The sequence below is a fragment of the Polypterus senegalus genome, chromosome 8 (genome assembly GCF_016835505.1).
Source record: "Polypterus senegalus isolate Bchr_013 chromosome 8, ASM1683550v1, whole genome shotgun sequence".
Classification (NCBI taxonomy): Eukaryota; Metazoa; Chordata; class Cladistia; order Polypteriformes; family Polypteridae; genus Polypterus; species Polypterus senegalus.
Genome location: NC_053161.1, coordinates 118,851,090 through 118,872,095, shown reverse-complemented (window position 1 = coordinate 118,872,095; position 21,006 = coordinate 118,851,090). Strand labels below are relative to the sequence as shown.

At 36.9% G+C, this 21,006-nt stretch overlaps 1 protein-coding gene across 1 annotated transcript in view; it reads left to right on the top strand.

Moving 5' to 3' along the window:
* Positions 1–16,562, top strand: part of igf1 (insulin-like growth factor 1) — a 97,191-nt gene extending 80,629 nt beyond the window's left edge. Inside the window, exons 3-4 of the mRNA XM_039761713.1 lie at positions 7,358–7,533; positions 15,490–16,562. Coding sequence (XP_039617647.1) covers positions 7,358–7,533; positions 15,490–15,549 — 236 coding nt within the window. The 3' untranslated portion in view covers positions 15,550–16,562. The remainder of the gene's footprint in view (positions 1–7,357; positions 7,534–15,489) is intronic.
* Positions 16,563–21,006: the final 4,444 nt, after the last annotated feature.

Sequence of the window (21,006 nt, the reverse complement as noted above, 5' to 3'; positions counted from 1 at the left end):
CTATGGGGTTTATGTGTTTCTTCCAGGACATTTCCTTTAATTTAATCTGCAATGCTGGGCTGGTATCTGGAAGGCTGCCGGTTCAAATCTCATTACTGTCAGAAGGGTTCCTCTTCCATTGGGCCCTTGATCAAGGTCCTTAACCTGAAAATTGTCCCAGAGGTGCTGTACAATGGCTGACCCTATGTTCTGACATCTAAACATCATTTGAAAAGACAATTTTTCCTTGGGGATTCACAAAGTATATCAAAATCAAACTGAGAACACAATATGTCTTATTGTCATTTGTCATCGTTATTGCCTTTGGTACATTCAACCCATTCTTTTTCATTAGTGCAATTTGAGAATTGAATATATTTGATGGCAATTCTTCATAAGAAGTCATATACTGTAAGTCAACTTCCTTTTTCATCCTTTCATTTTGTGTCTAGGTGTGTTCTTAGCAATCACAAAGAATCTTTCAGGTATTTACCTTTGACTTATACTGTGTTTTCTCTCAATTTATTTTTTCAAATCATGCTAACCACTGATAAATTCAGTTGCCCCCCAGAAATTTAACTTCCCTCCTTCACAATTACTGGTCTTCTTCTCTATACTGTGCCTTAGCCACCTCCTGTATCCATGATGTTTAAACTTTCCAACAGCTGGCTGTCCTTCTGTATCTTTATCCTAAACTTGTAATTCACTTATCATGTCAGTTAACAAACTTGACACTATTATCGGACCAGTATGTTTAAAATTAGAGCATGAGATGTGGCATTAGTCAGATAGAAGTGTATTTTTAATTGAAGCAAGTGATTATATTGAACAGATCCACCAAAGCTGATCACTGATTAAGTTATTAAAGTCATTCTAGAGTGATGTGGTACAGATATGGGCTTTGGGGTGTGATGGGGTGTGATGGAGTGATGGGTTGAGGTAGGAAGTATACCTCCCAGTCATCAATAGAGAGAAAGTGAGGATGGGGAGTTCACAATTGCAATAGTTTTAGTTGCCAGCTCAAGCCCTGATGGGAAAAGTTCTTCCATGTGGCAAGCCGGATTTCTTAAAGAACGGCAAATATTATTGAACTCTTGAGAAATGTTCAATGTATAATATACAACTGAAGACAGTTATGAGTATTGCCAAAGGAAAACCTTCCAAAAACACTAAGCCACCAACAATATAATACTGTAAATTATGCATGTTTATCAGGCAGTTATTTAGCAAATACCTTATAAGTAGATCATGGGTTCACATCCCGGGACCTCCCTGAACTGAATAGCGGTTTGAGTAGTGAGAAAGGCGCTAAATAAAAGTAAAGAATTATTATTATTATTAGAATTATTATACAGATGTATCAATTTTAACCTATTCAGATTTAACAAAACATAGAACAAGTAAAGATCAATATTACAAGCAAGAAAATCAAAAGAATCAAAAAATAGTGATGATTGAGCAAGTGAACAGGGAAACAAATGAAAAAATAAAAAACTACAAACAAAACTAACTCAAAGGAACTTAGGGTGAAGAACAAACAACAAATAATCAACAAAAAGGAAATCCGAAAAGTGAAGTCCCTAAAGCAGAAGGAATATGCCACAAATATGTAAATGAGAATAATTGATCCAAAATCATAAGAAGATACTTACCAAACTATATAACATTTCATTGTAACCCAGACTTTTGTTTAATTGTTCAGATGCTTTTCTCCATCATTTTAGGAGATCAGATACTCAGAAAAGTATGCTTTATTCTATTTAAAATGAGAAAAAAATACAATTCCTCATTCGCTGGACTATCCAAAATTTTTTTAGAATTTTGAAAGAACATATTCATGTTCTCCTCAAGTTAGCATGAGGGTCCAGTGTTAACCTTTTAGAAATTTTAATATCTTTGAAAGAAAACCACATAATGGGTTATTCAATTTGTAGTTCCCCAGAAAAGCTGGAGATACTACTGAATTTAGATAAAAAAATATGGGACTTCCTATTGTGTAATCAATAATTTTATGTTAAATTTGTTGTAAACATTTTTTATGAAGCTGGAAAATGTACCCAGGATTTTATCTCTAGTCATGTTCTGTTTTCTGGTTTTTGAACCACTGTTGGTCCCTTTTGTGTCCATGAATCTCCTTTTCTTTTACAAAGCCTGCCAAGCTGATTATACTAAGGTAAAATATTTCAAGTTCTTTTTATCGTCTTCAGCATAAGGTGGGATTTCATTATGCTGTAAGTGAAAGTAAGTAAGTAATTAAAATACAGAGAGTTCCATTTTATACCAAGTATTAGTGAATTCGATGCATACTACCGCATCTTACTGCAGAGTTTTAACAGTAACAAGTTAATTGTCTTGGTCAGGACCTTACTGTGAAATTTGAACCTGCAGCATTCATTCTTCTGCAGATTATCGTAACAGACCTATTATAAGTCATTCCTTTATGGGATGTAGTGTCCCTTATTTTATTTTCATCACCTTGTCACTCTTTTGGAAGTTGTTACATGATTAGAGTCAGCTAAGGAACATAAATTGGCCAGTCTTTGTGGTGTTCACAGTAGCAGCTGTAATGACATGACTACTGCACAGGCTTTTCTCTGAATATCCTCAATTCTTTTCATTTCCTCCACCAGTTGGATTAGGCAGACTTGACAGGGGGTTTGAATTGAGCATTTGTTTTATCCAGAAGGATAAAAAAAGGAAACATCGAAAAAGCAAAACTGCTAAATTTCACTTACCATTGCTGTATATAACACCATAATACAGTGTGAAAGCTGATATTCTGGGTCTTTTTAAAAGAAAAATAGGGTCTTGCCAAAAAAGGTAGACAACATACTAATCATGGTTTTCATCTGTATTAGAGGATATGTTTTTGTTCCCTGTGGATTTTGTGGTAGCTGCAACACTATCAATAGACTTCAATATGTAGTTAACCATAGTGTTTGAGTAGACTGGCCTCATCTTCGTGATGTTCTTAAGTGTTTTATATAAAAAAAGATACATTTGAGGAAAATGTAAACAGGGCTTGAGGGTAGTAGGACTCCAGCCAGACTAAAAAACCACATTGCGATGGGTGTGCAATAAAAGGAGTAACATCAGCACAAGAAGACTTCATAATAGCAATCTCTTGATCTGTACCTAGCAAGAAACTTGGCACCAGGGAGTCAAGAACTGAAAACAAATACTGTTTAGTATTGAGAAAATCTACAGCATCTTCATATTTTGTCATGGTTTGCTACTTCATGTCTACACTATCTTTGTTTAAAGTATGTATTTAAGAGGTATCTGAACCAATAAAGCCCCTACTGACAGAGAGAAAGAAGCAGATATGTTATCCTCTTTGTTGTACTGTTCTTGGAGCACATATTGAGGAAAGGTATTGCTTACAGATAGTCTGTTTTTTGCAACATAACCTTCTCATGATTTACTTCTCCACATCCCTTTCATCCACTGGCTGTCTGCTTAAAAGGGAGTTAGTTCAGACACAACTAACTCTCATCTTTTAGTGGTTTAAAAGTGAATCCAAATCTTGGAGCAGAGTGGAAGAGGTGATGTGGCCAATACACACGTGCTGAGATCTTCTCGTAAGGAAGACCAAAATCCAATTGTGGAAGGCAGCACTAAGTCGTAAAATTAGAGGTTTGATGGTCAGCTTCACTGGTAGAACAGGGATAAACGCTAGCCTGTAGTTTATAAAGAGGATTCTGACACAGCATTTTCTGTTATGCTATGGAGTGCAAAGCCTATGATATTCTCTTTGGACTGATTGTGATAATATGTAGCCTGGAGGAGATCATGACTATTTGGAATATTCTTTTAAATGTGTCCAAGCACCAGTCTCTCAAAGCCGTTTATCATGATTGTAGTGAGTGCCTCCATTATGTAATTATTTAAACAATCTGATTTTGCTTTCTTTGGGTACAAAGATGGTAGATGTTCTTTTGAAGCAGGAATGAGACACAGATTCTTTCAGTGAAATATTAAAGATATCACCAAAGAAATCTGCTAATTGGTCTCTACAGGTTTTATTACACAATCCTGAACTCGTATCCAAACCAGAGGCCTTATGGACATTAACTCATTTGAAAGTCCTTCTTGCTGGCTCCCTTTCTAGTTCACTTGGAAGTGCTCCAGGTGCTTGATCCCTGATTTCCGGCTGCACTTCCGGGTTTGACGAATTAGTTGGCCATACGGGCTCAGGAGTCCCAAATACAGTGCCCCCTGGTGGTACCTGTGGGACGCAACAGGGCTGCACCCAACTCCAATTCCCAGGATGCCCTGCGGGAACCCAAGACATTGTTCCATCCCAGGGAAGTGGCCAACTAGCAACGTCCATGGCTGTTCCCCCTGAATATAGTGTGCAAGGGCGTCCCGGCTAGGTAAGGACGCCAAGCCCTATCACAATATATATATATATATATATATACAGTTAGGGCCATAAATATTTGGACAACTTTTTCTAATTTTGGTTCTGTACATTACCACAATGAATTTTAAATGAAACAACTCGGATGCAGTTGAGGTGCAGAGAGTATGTCTCTGAACACCTCAGAATTCATTCGGCTGCCTCTGTCCTGTGTCACATCATCAATAAACACTAGTGTCTCAGTGCTACTGGCAGCCATGCACGCCCAAGCCATCACACTGCCTCCACCGTGTTTTACAGATGATGTGATATGCTTTGGATAATGAGCTGTTCCACACCTTCTCCATACTTTTTTCTTGCCATCATTCTGGTAGGAGTTGATCTTGGTTTCATCTGTCCAAAGAATGTTTTTCCACAACTGTGCTGGATTTTTAAGATGTTCTTTAGCAAAGTCCAATCTAGCCTTTCTATTCTTGAGGCTTATGAATGGCTTGCACCTTGCAGTGCACCCTCTGTATTTACTTTCATGCAGTCTTCTCTTTATGGTAGACTTGGATATCGATACGCCTACCATCTGGAGAGTGTTGTTCACTTGGTTGGCTGTTGTGAAGGGGTTTCTCTTCACCATGGATATGATTCTGCGATCATATCCAACTGTTTTCTTCCATGGACGCCCAGGTCTTTTTGGGTTGCTGAGTTCACCAGTGTTTGCTTTCTTTCTCAGGATGTACCAAACTGTAGATTTTGCCACTTGTAATATTGTGGCAATTTCTCGGATGGGTTTTTTCTGTTTTTGCAGCTTAAGGATGGCTTCTTTCACCTGCATGGAGAGCTCCTTTGACCGCATGTTGTCTGTTCACAGAAAAATCTTCCACATGCAAGCACCACACCTCAAATCAACTCCAGGCCTTTTATCTGCTTAATTGATAAGACATAACGACAGACTTGCCCACACCTGCCCATGAAATAGAATTTGAGTTAATTTGTCCAATTACTTTTGAGCCCCTGAAATGAAGGGATTGTGTTAAAAAAATGCTTTAGTTGCCTCATATTTTTATGCAATCTTTTTGTTCAACCCACTGAATTAAAGCTGAAAGTCTGCACTTCAACTGTATCTGAGTTGTTTCATTTAAAATTCATTGTGATAATGTACAGAACCAAAATTAGAAAAACGTTGCCTCTGTCCAAATATTTATGGACCTAACTGTAGGTGATACAATTCTGGTTCCCACAATAAGTACAGACTCTAGCTGAGTAAACAACTCAAAGTTTTGGAGACAAAACACTGGGATTGTGAGCTCAGTGATAGGCTGATATCCCCAAACTAGGGTTAATATCTGCCTTGCAGAATGTTAGCTTACACTAGGATTCAAGTAAGACAGTTAACAGAGATTGGGGTAGTCTCCTGGAATCACAACAAGCAGATGTGAATTAATTGATCAATTCTGTGTACTTAGTCTTTTTTGTAGTGCATCATTGTTCATTAATGGTGTTGCATGAAGAACATTTCCCATAGGAATGCATAATTAAAAAAGAGATCTACTTAATATCTTTTTGGTAATTCCTAGACAACAATGAGATCAGTACAATGGAGACATTTTTTTCTGGTGTCTTAAATGTCTTTCTCTTGAGTTCCAGCTGAGATCTCAGCAAACTCACATAATGAACTCAGATTTTCCAAGTAGTGTCTTGACACTTTTTTTTTTTGCATTTTGAAAGTATGTGCATTCTCTGCTCCGTAATATAAGGTGAAATGTATGGACAGTTGTTTGTGGTAATAAAAACTGTAGTCCTTGCTTCTGACTAATACTACTAGTTGCTCTAAGTTATAGTGCTGTGCTCCAATTAGATCATACTCAGTCTGGAAGAAAAGACAGACAGTATAACGTAGTGGTTAAAACTTTTGACTTCAAACTCTGAGGTTGTAGGTTCAAATCCCACTGTTGAAAATGAGTGACCACAAGCAAGTCACTTAATCTGCCTCAGCTCCAAATAAAACAATAAATGTAACCGATTATATCTCAAATGTTGTAAGTCACCTTGGATAAAGGCAATAGTCAATAAGTAAAAAATATGAAGTCTTGAAAGAGATGAAAACAAGGTTAGAAAGACATCTCACAAAATATAACATGCTTTTCAAACCAAATTCTTTGTCTCCTATTACTTAAATTGTATCTCATGCCTCCTTTTTATCTAAAAGTATTTCTCCTAAGAAATTTTCCTTGATTCTTAAATGAAACATACATGAGAATCTCTTTTAAGTGCCATCTAAGATCAACCTTTGAGCAGTAGAATTTTCTTATGCACTGGCCTTTTAAGATGTTTAAACTTTGAAAATTGATACATGAATACAGAAAAAAGTTCCTGAAAGGGAAATTATTTCACCAGTATAGATATAATTAAAGACCTTAAAGATTGTTCTTTTGATTGAAGAAAAGTGAGCTGTTTTGTTATTTGGGGGATTTTTTCTCACATTGCTTGGATGTGACACCTGGTAATTTTTGGTTGCTTTGTTTTCTGAATAACTTTACGAGCCTCCTGTTAAAGTGTAAATACTGGTAAAGAAAACTTCCTCAAATACATTCTTATTACTGAAACACTTCCATTCTCAAGTGGCTTTGCCATCATCAATTCTGTAACAAATGAAACAGGCACCTGTTTCAATGCAGTCATGCCTATTATCTCGCCCACACGAACACCACCCAGATATTGTATTTCAACCATGGAGGTTGAATTTTACCACTGTCATTTTAATTCTTACTGCTTCCTAGGCTTGAAAATCTTTTTAATATTTTTTTTAATACTCATAAAAAGGTATTATCCACTTCTGTACTGTAAAATTTTTATTAACTGCTTTAAAAATGGAATCATCATCAGATTAAGTTAAGGACACAAATCTATAAGGCAAACATTGACTACAATTGCATTACTATAAATGACAGACAAATGCTTTACAGATGCAGTGTGTTCTATGTTTTTTTTTTATGTCTTCATTTTTGTGTTATCTTCCTATAGACAAGCAAGGTTATGGTCCGAGCATGAGAAGGTCACACAATAGAGGAATTGTCGACGAATGCTGCTTTCAAAGTTGTGACCTGCGGAGACTGGAGATGTACTGTGCACCTATCAAACCTAAGTCGGCACGCTCTGTACGTGCTCAGCGCCATACGGATATGCCAAAAGCACAAAAGGTAGGACTGGCTTCTCTACCTCTGCTGTTTGTATAAGTATAATGTTTAACTAGGAAGAGACAATAAGAAAGTTCATGCTATCAGTCATAAACACCTTCCTGCTGAATGGCTTCTTTGGTCATTTGTTTAACTTCAGTAATTGCAAATTATTGATATGTTTTTAGTGTTTGATAAAGTATATTTTTTAAAGTATTATGCCCTTCCTCTGTAAATTTATGAATCGCAATATTTCTTGGACTTCCTTATCTGTTGCTGCATGTTAGCTAATCAAATGACACTCAAGAGGAATGACACTGATCATTACTTCTATTTGTCATACTCCCTGAAATGCACACCACCTGCCTTTGGAAACATCTGGACATTAATGCATTTTATTAGTACAAATGTTTATGATGTGCCATCTGTTGGAATGACAAATGCAATGCATTTTATTACTGCATGCATTAACTAATACATTCCAATAGATTGTACTCTGCCAACATTAACACTGAGGTCTATGTTAAATACTTAGATTTTAACCTGTCTTAGATGGGTAGCACAGCTAGTATGACAACAAAGCTGAACTGGAACATAAAACAGGCTAATGTTTGGAATGTGCGACCCTATAATGAAAAAAGAGTGGATGTGGGGATGGATGAATGTTTAGAATAAATGAGTGCAAATGCAGTGTGGATTACAGGAGGCACCACAGAGCCCCAAAACCAAGACACAACTGACATGCGCAGAGTCACGGGTTCAAATAAAGGATATTTTATTATCCTCAATACCTTTCTTCACAGAGACATTCACAGATAACTATCAGGAATACCTATCCCCTCTTTTTTCTGACTCCTCTTCCTCCCAAAAGTGTTACCTTCTTCCTCCCGACTCCAACTTGATCATATGAGGTCAAGTGGCTCATTTTATTTTGGACCCAGGAGTACATCCAGTGCCAGGCCTTAGCCCGATGGAATTACTTCCCACTGAATCGAAAGTAGGGAGCATAACTCCCAGTAGCACCCTCTGGTGGCACCCACGGACCTCTCATGGCACAACAAGTTCCAGCAAGCCCTGCGGTTGTCCATAAGTGTAAGAAATGTTGCCTTCAAGCGCTTTGGGGACGCATATATTTCTGGAACCAAGCCTCTATTGCAATATATAAAATAAAATAAATTATTGATTATGCGGTGGGCTGGCACCCTGCCCAGGGTTTGTTCCTGCCTTGTGCCCTGTGTTGGCTGGGATTGGCTCCAGCAGACCCCCGTGACCCTGTGTTAGGATATAGCAGGTTGTAAAATGACTGACTGATGACTGAAGCCTCTCTCCATTGTTCCTTCATATTGACCTCCCGTCTGGTTAAGTGAATGGAACCGATCAGAGCCAGGACACCCGTCTCTGCATGTTTTTCTTCTCAGCAGTCAGTCTTCTAATGTGTTGGTAAAAACCTTATATTTCAGTAGCATTTCTTCCAAGGACCCTATATATACTCTTTGTCCCTGATCTTGAAAGAATTTTAGAATGCTGACCATCATTTTAAATACGGATGCAGTTTTGAATTCACCAAGATGAGCATGAATTGAAGGTGGTGCTGTACAGTATCTCACATTAGCATAAGGGTTTATGTGTGTTACACCACACCTTGAGCAAATGTTAGAGATATACTGTAATATGTAAATTACCGTGTTAGGCGAAAGGGTCTAATTTCCAAAAATGTCACATTATATAATAACCATAGGCACTACTATATTTTAAATAAGCAAAAACACATAAAACACCAAAGGTATGACTTTCTATGAAGGGCAATAGCTTATTATTGATGGACCAAACTTTGTTTCTCTGATCAATCCTGGGATAAGAGAAATTACCCATCCAACCCTTATTGAATTCACTGAATTCAATTCAGGGTTTTTTGAAAGCCAGAGCCTATCCTAGCATCACATCATCAGGTGTAATGAAGGAATCGTCTACAGCTAGAGCTCCAGTCCATCAAATACAATACTTAAAACACACATCCACTTATTATTATAGTGTCAATTTAGACCCCTTAATCAATCAGTTCACACACCATTATAAAGTGAAAATGCCAGAGTTTCAAGAGAAAAGCAGACACAGAATGAAGACAGTCATAGTCTACCCAGGCAACTCTTGGGCCAGACTCAAACTCAGAATTCTAGGGCTGTGAGGCAGTAGCACTAATTATTCCACCACCTATACTTGAATAATACAGAAGTACTGCATATCCAGAAATACTGAAATCAACAGTACTGTCCATGCTCCTGTGCCTCTCAAGTCAAAAAACTATTTTTCTTGTCTTTTGTCCAAATGTTTGTCTAATGACTAATCTTTCAGCAGCTACATGCGTTTTTTCTTCTGTGCAACTGCTCACTGTAGAGTCTTACAGTGCAGGTCATAAGCTGTGTCAACACATCTTGAACAGAAGAGCTTATTCACATATTGAAGCTGACCAAGCTAAATTTAAGTTCTAGTCACTAATTTCTTATTTCTGTGCCCTTTATCTTGTTTTGAAAAGTTTTATGTTGCTAAAAAAGGGTGGAGAAAAATAGTTTTAGGTAACTATACCACCCATTTTTCATCTCATCTATTTTTACAAAGCACATAGACAAGACTAAAGAGTAGAAGCTTAGTTTAAGTGCTGCTAGTCCACACTGCTGAACCATTTTTGCTGTCGTCTAATTGACATTTTATGTAGTTTAAATGCATGCTATAAATTAGAGAATCAATGTGTAGAGTATTAGTAGCTAGTGGGTTCACATTAACAAGTTGAAGCTTGGGTCTCGGAGGAATATGCTGAAAAGTCAAAGATGAAGTGGTCACACACTCACATCCGTAATTCAGAATGACAATTAATGTATTTATTTTCATGTATGTCAATAATTCTAAAAATCCAATCCATCGCTCCTGGATATGCATTTCAAGGTCCCAGATTTCAGGCAATGTTTCATAATATAACTTTGGTCTTGAACACAATATATTTTAACTCTGCCATATAGAATAAAGGACTGCTTTTCTTCAGGTTGGCTCTCAAGGCCCACATCAAGCTGCATTTAAAAGAGATTCTTGCACAGTGGATGGGCACTGGGATTTTAAAGAAGTGCTGAGTGCAAGTAGGCAGTCACAGCCAGTGCCATCCAAAGCCAAAAGGGGGCCCTAAGCAGAACCTTCTGAAGGCCACCCCACATCTCCCTGATCCATTACATTAGTATTTCTTATAACAGCTTTAATTTGAGCTATAAATATATTAATAAATAAACAAGGAAGCAGACATCACAAACCTAACTATCTATATATATAATTCACTAAGGCAAGACGACCATGGAAAGCACGCCGGAAGGGGCGTGGATTCACTAAGCCGCCGACAAGTGAGACACCTATGGCGAACGCAGGAAGGAGCCACGCCCACCAACTCCAAGACCATTGGATACGACGACAACTCACAGAGCCACGCCCACCAACTCAGACGCGACGACACAGAAAAAATAGCGTAATTTATATTCGTCTGTCGTAGAGCAGCTCCGACCCATGCTGACTGTTCATAGAGTCATATTTCTCGCGGAGGTGAATCGCCATATGCAGCGTGTAAAATGATTTGCGAGGGGTATCCCATGGGATCCTTAAAACATTCCTTTACAACTGAGGTTAGAACACAATGAAAGAAGCAGTCTTTAAAAACCAATAAGCCCTGTGCCTCTGTTTCATTACCGTCTCACCTGCTTCACCAATGCAGGCCCCGCAACAGGGCAGCCAACTGGGTAACCAAAGTCTTTGGGTTCAGGGGGGGAGTATGGTTACAAAGCTGAAACTTAAAGGAATTGACGGAAGGGCACCACCAGGTGTGGAGCCTTTCGCTTCATTTGACTCAACACAGGTAACCTCACCCAGCCCGGACACGGACAGGATTGACAGATTGATAGCTCTTTCTCGATTCTGTGGGTGGTGGTGCATGGCAGTTCTTAGTTGGTGGAGCGATTTGGCTGGTTATTTCTGAAAACGAACGAGACTCCCGCCTGCTAATTAGTTACACGACCCAACAGCGGTCGGCGTCCAAATTCTTAGAGGGACAAGTGGCTTTCAGCCACGTGAGATTGAGCAGGTCTGTGATGCACTTGTATGTCCGGTACTGCACGCGCGATACACTGAATGGATCAACGTGTGTCTATCCGGCGCGGGGAGGCTGTTGAACCCCATTCGTGATAGAGACCGTGGCATCCAATTTGTCCCCACGAACGAGAAATTCCCAGTACGTGCGGGTCATACGCTCGCACTGATTACGTCCCTGCCCTTTGTAAAGACCCCCATGGTCGGGTGACTTGGTATGACTCACAGGTGCGTGTGGACTGTACACAGACGAAAGCGACTCAGGTAGAGAGTTGGGGGCAGGCACATAAGCGGGCAGTGTGTACTGAACAAGCGCCGTTCAACCCCGTCCTTCGCTTTAGAAGGAGAAAGCGCGACGGCGCTCCTCCGGTTTTCAGTCACGGACAATTGTATGTTGGTTCGTAGCATGCATTGTTGCAATGTTACTTTTCTTGGTGGTTTATTAAATTACAGATTTTCAAATGTTTATTTTTTCCTCTGTGCTTAAAAATCATTTAAAAAGCGGCCTGATTATGCGGCGTATGCTACGCCGTGGGTTGGCTAGTAACTTTTAATGTTGAATGCAAACATGTTTTTTAAAATATTTTAAAATCTGAAAGTGATGGTTTTTTCCATTTTGTTCGTTGCATATCACAACAGCACATTTCTACATTTTTTGATGGCAAAGTCATCTACATATATATATAGTCACCACAAGACAGCTTTTATGCAAGCTATACTTTCTTGTGTCATTGATGACCTTAAGTATGTCCTGATGAGCTGAACTTTTGAAAAACTGGTAGTTGGGAGGGTTGCTGAAATCTGGAGAGCAACCAATAGACTTGGACTTCAATGGCATTTAATGTCAATGATATACCAAATGAATTGTATCCTTTATAAATGAAGGCCTAATTTGTCATAATAAATATAATAATGGTCCAGGGTATCAATGTGCTCTTACTCTTTGTTACTTAATATAGCCAACAGTATCACTTGTGACATTATACAACAATAACAATTTTAATACTAGTACTACTACTACTAATAATAATAATAATGAAAGTAATAAAAGTAATAACATAAAATATGACAAAATATGACAACAACTATTGCTGCTACTACTACAAATATATAGAATATGATTACTAGTAATAATAATAAAATGAAAACTACTTCTACTACTACTAAACTGGCTTAATAAACTTTCTTAATGCAGTAAATACTGGGTCAAATAAAGCTAATATTTAGATATTTAAGAAATGAATATGAGAATATATCTCCTATACTTTTGAATTAATCCAAACTTCATTTTGTCCTTCCAATGACGGCAAATAGTAATAAGACATGAACTAAATCAGTGCCAATAAAATTAACCAACAATTGAAGTTATTCTGCACTAATTGCTCTTTTTGAATGTCAAAGTTGCTTTTATGGTTCTTTTCCACAATTCAACCAGTAACTAACAAGTAGGCAAAAGAGACTGTGTGTTGGTGAAAGTAACAGATGCCCTCAAAGCAACAACACGTAGAGGTCTACATGGCGATAATAACTAATCCACAAAAATGTGTCAACTAAGTACTGTAACATCAGATATCTGTTAAACACTAGATGTCAAAACTATTACACATAATGCTGTTATTGCTCCAGTATACCGCTAACTCTAGTGTAGTGGCGATTGATGTAACATTACCCAGATTACTGTAAATTGGTCAAATATATATTTCATTTTTTTGTTTTTCTGCTCTTTGATTTTTCCTTTTCTGTGCTCCTAATTGGTGTTGACTTGAAGCCATTTCTCTGCTCGTTAATGGAAAATGATCTCAATAGGTGACTGTCAATGATGTTAATTTGACGATTCATGAGACAGCAATAACTCCAACAGAGTCAAGCTGTGGACCCCCAGACTTCAGCTCTGTTGATGAGATTGCCGCATTGCATTATACATCAGTGATGTTACAAGATATAGCCAATTACACTATGGTCAAAAGTATGATTGTGGGGGGAGTTATCTGACTCAAGTCAAGTAAACCAAGCAACAAAATGGCACGATTCAATTGGATGTCCAATGCAGCTCCTGATTCAAGAAGATCTGCAGACCCCCGAACGGGTCCCAGACATAGATCCTCCGATCTACACACAGTATGTGATTTGTGTATAAGAAGAGACATCTGTGATCACAACAAGCAAACAGGAGAAGAAGAGTCGAAGTAAAACGTATTACTGTTTTTAAAAAAAGTCAGAGAGTTGCTTTAGAGCTACTCCATATTGGCCAGATCCATGGGGAAGTTCATTTTAGAGAACTGAGGTCAGGCAGTATGCTGATTGGTAGGAAAACAGTAATTAAATATGATTGAATCACAAAGATTTAATTTGAAAGAATTTGTATGTGGTATTACAGCATTATTATGTAAAATTAAATTGAGCTAAAAACAAGGAAGCTTTAGGTTCAAGCTTAAAGTTTGTTTTTAGTTATAAAGCTTGGAAGCTTTATCTTCAAAACTCAGCAATGAAACAGTCATTAGATTGAGTGGAAGAATAAAGACATATCAACGTAAGCATAAGAACAACTAATTTGTCATTTTGTAAATGGCCCTTGAACAAAATTGTGAGCACAATGAAAGGCAGTTAAAATGTATTGTCCCATTTTTATACCCATCTTTTCCTTTTAGAACCATTAGAGCTGATACTGTCAGTGTTGGCTGCAAGACAAAAAACTGTCAGATTACAACATGCCTTTAAGGCATTTTGAAAGTATTTTTAATTAAGAGAAAACACAATATATTGAATTACAGTAAATACATTTGTTTTTATATTAATGAGAATGTACAGGTAACAAAAAACTACCTAACTTGCCACTTCAGAATAGGAACATAAAACATTTACAAAGGAGACTGTTCAGTCTATCAAGCTGTTTCATTTCTCCAAAACTAATTTATTCCAGTATCTCCTCCACATATTTAAATCTGTCAGGATCTCCACTTCAGACAGTTTGTTTCAGACACATGTAACCTACCTTGTGAAGAAGTCTTTCCTGATTTCCATATTAAACACATTGCTCCTTAATTTTTACTTGTATGCAATTGAGCATATAACTGAAAGATCATCTTTATCAGTAACGTTGAGCATTTTGAGGATCCAGATTAGTCCCACACCACATGACTTCCAAATGCCATGATAACCAAAAATAAATGAAACAGCATGCAATCTTCTTTTATGTTAAATTCAGAGACTCAAAAATTCAAAAGATTCTCACGTGGTGCCTGTTAAGAACTTTTTAACTTTGTGGGACCATCTGCAAGTGGATCAGAATGATGCTTGATTTGACATTAACTAATTTCCATAACTGTGTTATTTTCTTTTTACTGTATGTCTGTACTCTCCTTTCACTGGAAGCTATCATTTTATGGTGAATAATGCACCAGTGCAAAGGCTCCGCAGAGATATCTGGACATTTGTACCCCTTCTACATTTCTTCTGTTTCTTACTCTCGGTTACTATCACTTCTTGTAAAGGTGTAGTGGTAAGAAAAGTGAGTTCATTATCTTGTCAACTTCTAGCACGTCTCCTGATTACCCCCAACTCACTTTGTAGGTCAGCAAAGGCATCCAAGTAGCTCAGCACTGATTTTACTGTCGAACTCAGACATTGATTTGAGGTTTAGGTGAAGGAAGTCTGCCGGATCATCTTTATCAGTAAGTATGAGCATTCTGAGGATCCATATTAGTTCCACATAGCACAGAGGCACAGTTTGAGCATTTTAGATGAGCATGATGTGTCAATGTCCTCAGCTCTAATAATTTTATATTGTGTTTTTTTGCCTTTCAAAAAAGAAAATTAAAGTTTTCTTTCTCTCTCTCTCTTTCTCTCTCTCTCTCTTTCTAGGAGGTACATTTGAAGAACTCAAGTCGTGGAAATTCAGGCAACAGAAACTACCGGATATAGGAAAAGGAATTTCAGAATTAGATTAAAAAGAACAAAAACAAATTAAAAAGACAACAATGAGCATACCACTGCACAAATTGTACATTTTAAGTGCAAGTTTTGGTCAATGTTGGAAACTAGTTGAGATAAGCTCAAATTTATGTCTCTCTGCTGAATAACGGCACTATACAAAATGAGTTAAGAAAATATCTTTATTCAAAAATATAATGTTTTCTAATAAGGTAGCTACTGTGAACTGGGCCATGCGTGCATGTCTCATTGGTTTCATTTCTGCACAACAAGTGAAGAACATGAAGCTGTTATTTAGCACCTACAGATGATGAGAACTTTATACCCGTATGCTTCAGCACATCTGAAGATGTGTGTTAAATGGAATTAAGTACTTACACATTTCTATCCACTTCTGGCCCTAACATTGTTGAAATGGGAGATTTCTATTGAAAGCTTATTTGAAATTGAAATTTAATGACTATGAAAGGGCTATCTTGAAATAATACAGTTCCATGTTACAGAAGTGCATAAAGTGTAAAATGAAGGACCCAAGGAAATAAGCATATAATGAATGTTCATCTTACCTCAGCTAAAACAGAAGCGGTGATCCCACAGAAGTTACGAGCCATGTAACAACTAAGGAACAGTTTTCACATGGACTGAATTCATGTGCGTTTTGGATGGAGGATTCGATCTTTTCAACAGTATGCATGAAAGGATGGCTGAAGAGATGTCACAAAAGAGAATTATTTGTGCTTTAAGCCTGCTGGCAATGACTGGAAAAACTGTAACTGCTTTATAATTTAATTTTAATCTGTAAGAAAAAAAAAACCCTCGACTTCATGTTTTGTGATACATTTTCCTATTCTTTTGTTTGCTCTGTCTTTTCCATTCTTTTCAGAATATTCCACAGATAAAGTGACCAACACTTATAGGTGTTTAAATTGCTATTAGATACCCAACAGATGTCATTTTCTATCCAAAAATTCAAAATAAAAAAGCACAAAAGAAACAACATTCAAGTTCTCGTCAAAATGAATCATTTATTGGGAAAAAATTCTTCTGCTACATATCAAGTTTTGCAATGTGTTGAGACTTACACCAGCGTCAACATTCCTCTAAGATCCGATTTTCGATTTCAATCATTTTAGTAACATTTGTGGTATTTCCTCTAGATAACTTTATTCCACAGTCTTCATTATTACTCTTTCACCATCTTGTCAGTCCTGCTGTCTCTTAATTCTGAAGACCATATTCTATGAACACAGCTTTCTGTAATATGCAGTAGATAGTTATATTACTGTATGTGATTATTGTAAGAACAATTTCAAATTCGTACTTCACAGTTTCCACCTTTCTCATTTTTATTTACTGATTTTTCCACTTTCATGTTTTGGTGTACATGAAGCAAACACACATTTTTTACCTTTAATCTCTATGTATTTTCTGCCAATGTGCACAGGTAACTTACAAAAATATCAAAAGATATATGAAATTTCCTTTACAATAGTATGGAACTGCATATGTCTGTATCTTTTTCTGCTTCTTTTGCATCACTTGTTCATTCCATGACTTCTTAACCTCTTTGTTGCTTATATTAACAGAATATTTTAAATTCAAATGCATGTATTCTATAGCAGTTTTATCAAAGGATAAGCTCGGAAAACTTAAAAAGATTTACAAAACTACAGGGGGTCTTCGGGTTATGGCACAGTTCCATTCCTACAACAGTGATGTAACCCGAATTTTGATGTAAGTCGAAACACACCCTAGCCTAAGTCACTTACCTATCCTAACGCATTTGCAAAATCATAATCTAGAACACAAAAACACAACTAAGCCACAGAAAAAGGAAAATTACATAAATATACTGTACTGTAGTAACAGAAAAAATGACAAAGAATGAGTGCAAAAAAAATTCCTTACCTTTATTCCTTCTGATCTCTTTACAATGTCTAATTTCACTTCCATCGTGATGGCTTTACTCTTCTTCGAAGCACTAGCATCTGAAGTCTCTGACTTTCGTTTAGGAGCCATGTTAAGGGCCAAAAAGTCGCAAAACATAGCAGCACATAACGGAACACTTCCTCCGCTTGCAACCAAACTAGTTCGTCAACTCCCTCAGTCATACGCTGCATTACTGCGTATTCTTTCACTGCGTGCAACCAAACTAGTTCGCCTACATAGTCTCTAAGTACAACGCTAACGGCGTAAGCCGAAACACTCATGTCTCAATTTTTATAAGTTTTTATGGGAGTGATATATTTTGAAACGTCATATGTCGAGATGTCGTAACCCAAGGATCCCCTGTATATGGAAACAAGGAAAAGTAAGATGTTGAAACATTGAGATGCATCTGCGGACTTACTTAACTGTTTTGAAAGTTGGATTCTTTTTTATATTACTTTATGCTTCAAGTGTCATATTATCACATTTTTATGAAATATTTTGTAACAATGAGTCATATTCAAAACTAAGAGTAATAATAATGTACATACATAGAGTACATAAAATAAATGTTTTTAACAGCATTTTACAATTTCATGTAGTAAAAGAGCAAACCCAAAAAGAGTAGTGATGGCTAAAATAGCTCTCACAGACATGAGATTCAAACTGCGTGATGTAAAAACTGCATCAATTGTCATCTTAATATTAGTGGTTGGTTGTGAAAGTTCAGCAGCTACAACTTAACATTTTGGAAAGAACAACATTATCCAGCACCCAATTGCACAGAGTAATAAATTAAGTGCTCCTAAATAACCCAATTAAAGAGATAATCAAAGTCGGTAATTGATATTAAGCCAGTCCTGCTCGATATCTACAAATCTCACCATAAGGGTCCGCTTGCCAGGATAAAGAAGCATATAAAGCCATGTTCAAGTGAAATTCCTGAACACAGCGTAAAAAAGTTGTTCAATTAACTTTAATGGACAGCAGGCCAAAATGGCTTACTAGAGCCCCAGTTAATGAGCTCCTTACCACCTCAATTCATTTTTTGAATATGTTAAATGACACTGCTTGCATTTTCATTTTTACAGTAACAAAGATCATTTAACTGACCTGGTATGACTTGATTCTTTGTGTATTTACTGTATATCAGTCCCATCTCCTACACAAAGAAGTGCTTAAACTCAGAAAAATATAAGCCTTTAAAATTTAAATAATTAAATGTTCACCCACATATTTACCACTGTAAAAGTAAAAACAAAACTTACAGCAGAGTTATAAATCTTAAGACATAGAAAACTTTTTCTTCATAAACTATACTGCTAACTAATCAAATTATAAGCAACAGCCAATCCAAGAATCGAATATTTTATACAATTTAGATTAGACTAGATAGAACTTTATTTGTCCCCAGGGGAAGATTTAGCTTTTTAGAGAAGCTCTTTAAATAAATATATAAATATACACACACACTATGTTCTGAACACACACCAGCATGTCTAAAAAGGAAGAAAACCTCTGACTTCACAGTCACAATGAGGCATTATGCAGGCATAATTCACATTACTGCAATAAAAAGATTTATTTTTTATATATTGCTCTTTATAAAAGATTACCAAAGAAAGCTGAAGAAATCAAAATACACAAAATAATAGACCAAGGTGCAAAATACAAAGAGTTCTTAAAAGTGTGGAAATCAAAATTGGTTTTCCCTGGAAATAAATTTTAGAAACATGATATGGTGTTGTAAATTAGTCAATGCCCAATACTGAGTTTTTAAGAAAGCGTTGCAGGCAGCAGACAGAAATTCAAAGGTCTGCAAAAGTTTTACAAGCTGGCCAGGGTTAGATGTTTGAATGGCAGCAGGCATCCAGTGGGGAAGGAGAGGGCATCATTTAATACTCCTCAAGAAAATTCAAGAAAAAGGGAAGAGACTTTAAGAAGAAAAATGGAAATATGAGCCTCACCGTGTTCACAGTGACATACTGGAGTGTGATGGTGGATAACACAAAGTAGGAGAACACAGCTTCACCTTTGAAATGTTGTGCTCCTGCCATTTGTGCTCTTGACAAACTTGAGTTGTAGAGGTGCTCTGTAGCTGGGTGGTGAATTAGTTCATGGCAATTAATTTCTTTAACTCTCATGACAAAATAGTCATTTTACTAAAAGACACACCACATCTAAGTGTGCATGACAGGTTGGAAGCGTAAGGTGCTGTCACGTTTGATTACATATCCATTTATGATACAGTTCATGTTAAATGTGTTTATTGCAAGTGATAGCATTCTTCATAGCTAAGTAATTGTATATTATATAGTATCTTGAGTAAAACATCAGCGTTCAGTCAGCACTGGAGCATTACAGGAACCCCCTGATCATTTTGAGGTATTTCACACACTGTGTCAGATGCCAAATCAATACGTCTCCATCAAAGGCTTGGATTGAAGCAAAAATACAGCATTATGTAAATCATAGAGCAGAAAATAATCCTGTATATAAAAGGTCCCTGCATAAAATAAACTGTGACAGATAACCATTCTGTCTCTTTCTGGACAATGTAAAAGTTCTCAGGTATACCTGTCAGGATAGAAGCTCCAGGGTGCACAGAAGTCATGGGAACAAATGATGTCAGTGCTCAAATTTTCAAGTTATTAAGTCAGAGGCTTTAATGGCATTTTGATATTCTGCAACTGATTAAGTCTTTAATTAAGAAAGATAATTGTTAATTATAAATCATGCTAATTACAGGAAAAAATTAGGCTATTGTAACATCAACAGGGAGCTAAGCATATGAACTCGAAGTGTAAAGTAAAAGGTTGCCAGTTCAATCCTTATCTAAAACTTACTTTACGACATTGAGCAACACCAATATATTTTCAGAATCATACAAATGATTTGCCTCCCTCTTGATTTCCTGTATTGTTGCATATTTTTGTCACTAAACATTTCTATTTCTTCAACCAAAACCTAACATTACACAGTGGGCATCTGAATGAACAAATTAAACATTTAATAATTTACTTTATTCATCCTTTGAACAAAGTTACCCAGCATCCATTGGCACAATGTAACATATGAACTGCCCCTAATTAAATCAACACAATTAAAGACGTAGTTAGAGTCAGGAACTGATATTTAGCCAGTACTACTCAATATTTACAAATCTCACTTACCACAAGAATCATCTTGCCAGACTTAAGAAGCCCATAAAGAGATATTCAAGTGAAACTACTGAACAGAGCATAAAAAAGTTGTTCATATTCATTGTTTCTGGAAAGAAATGCAAACCCATGCTGGAGCCCCACTGATCTACAGTGACAGCTAGAATCTCCAACTGGAAAACTCTTGGAAACAGTAGTGAATCTTCCCAGGATTGGTTAGCCATTCACAATAGTCTAAGAGCGTGCCATAAAATCATTCATGAATGACGCAATGGATCCTAATGGATGGCTTCTTCAAAGGTCAGAGTTCATGGCACCACAAACAGAAAGACATTGGGTAAAATGGGCTTCACTGGAT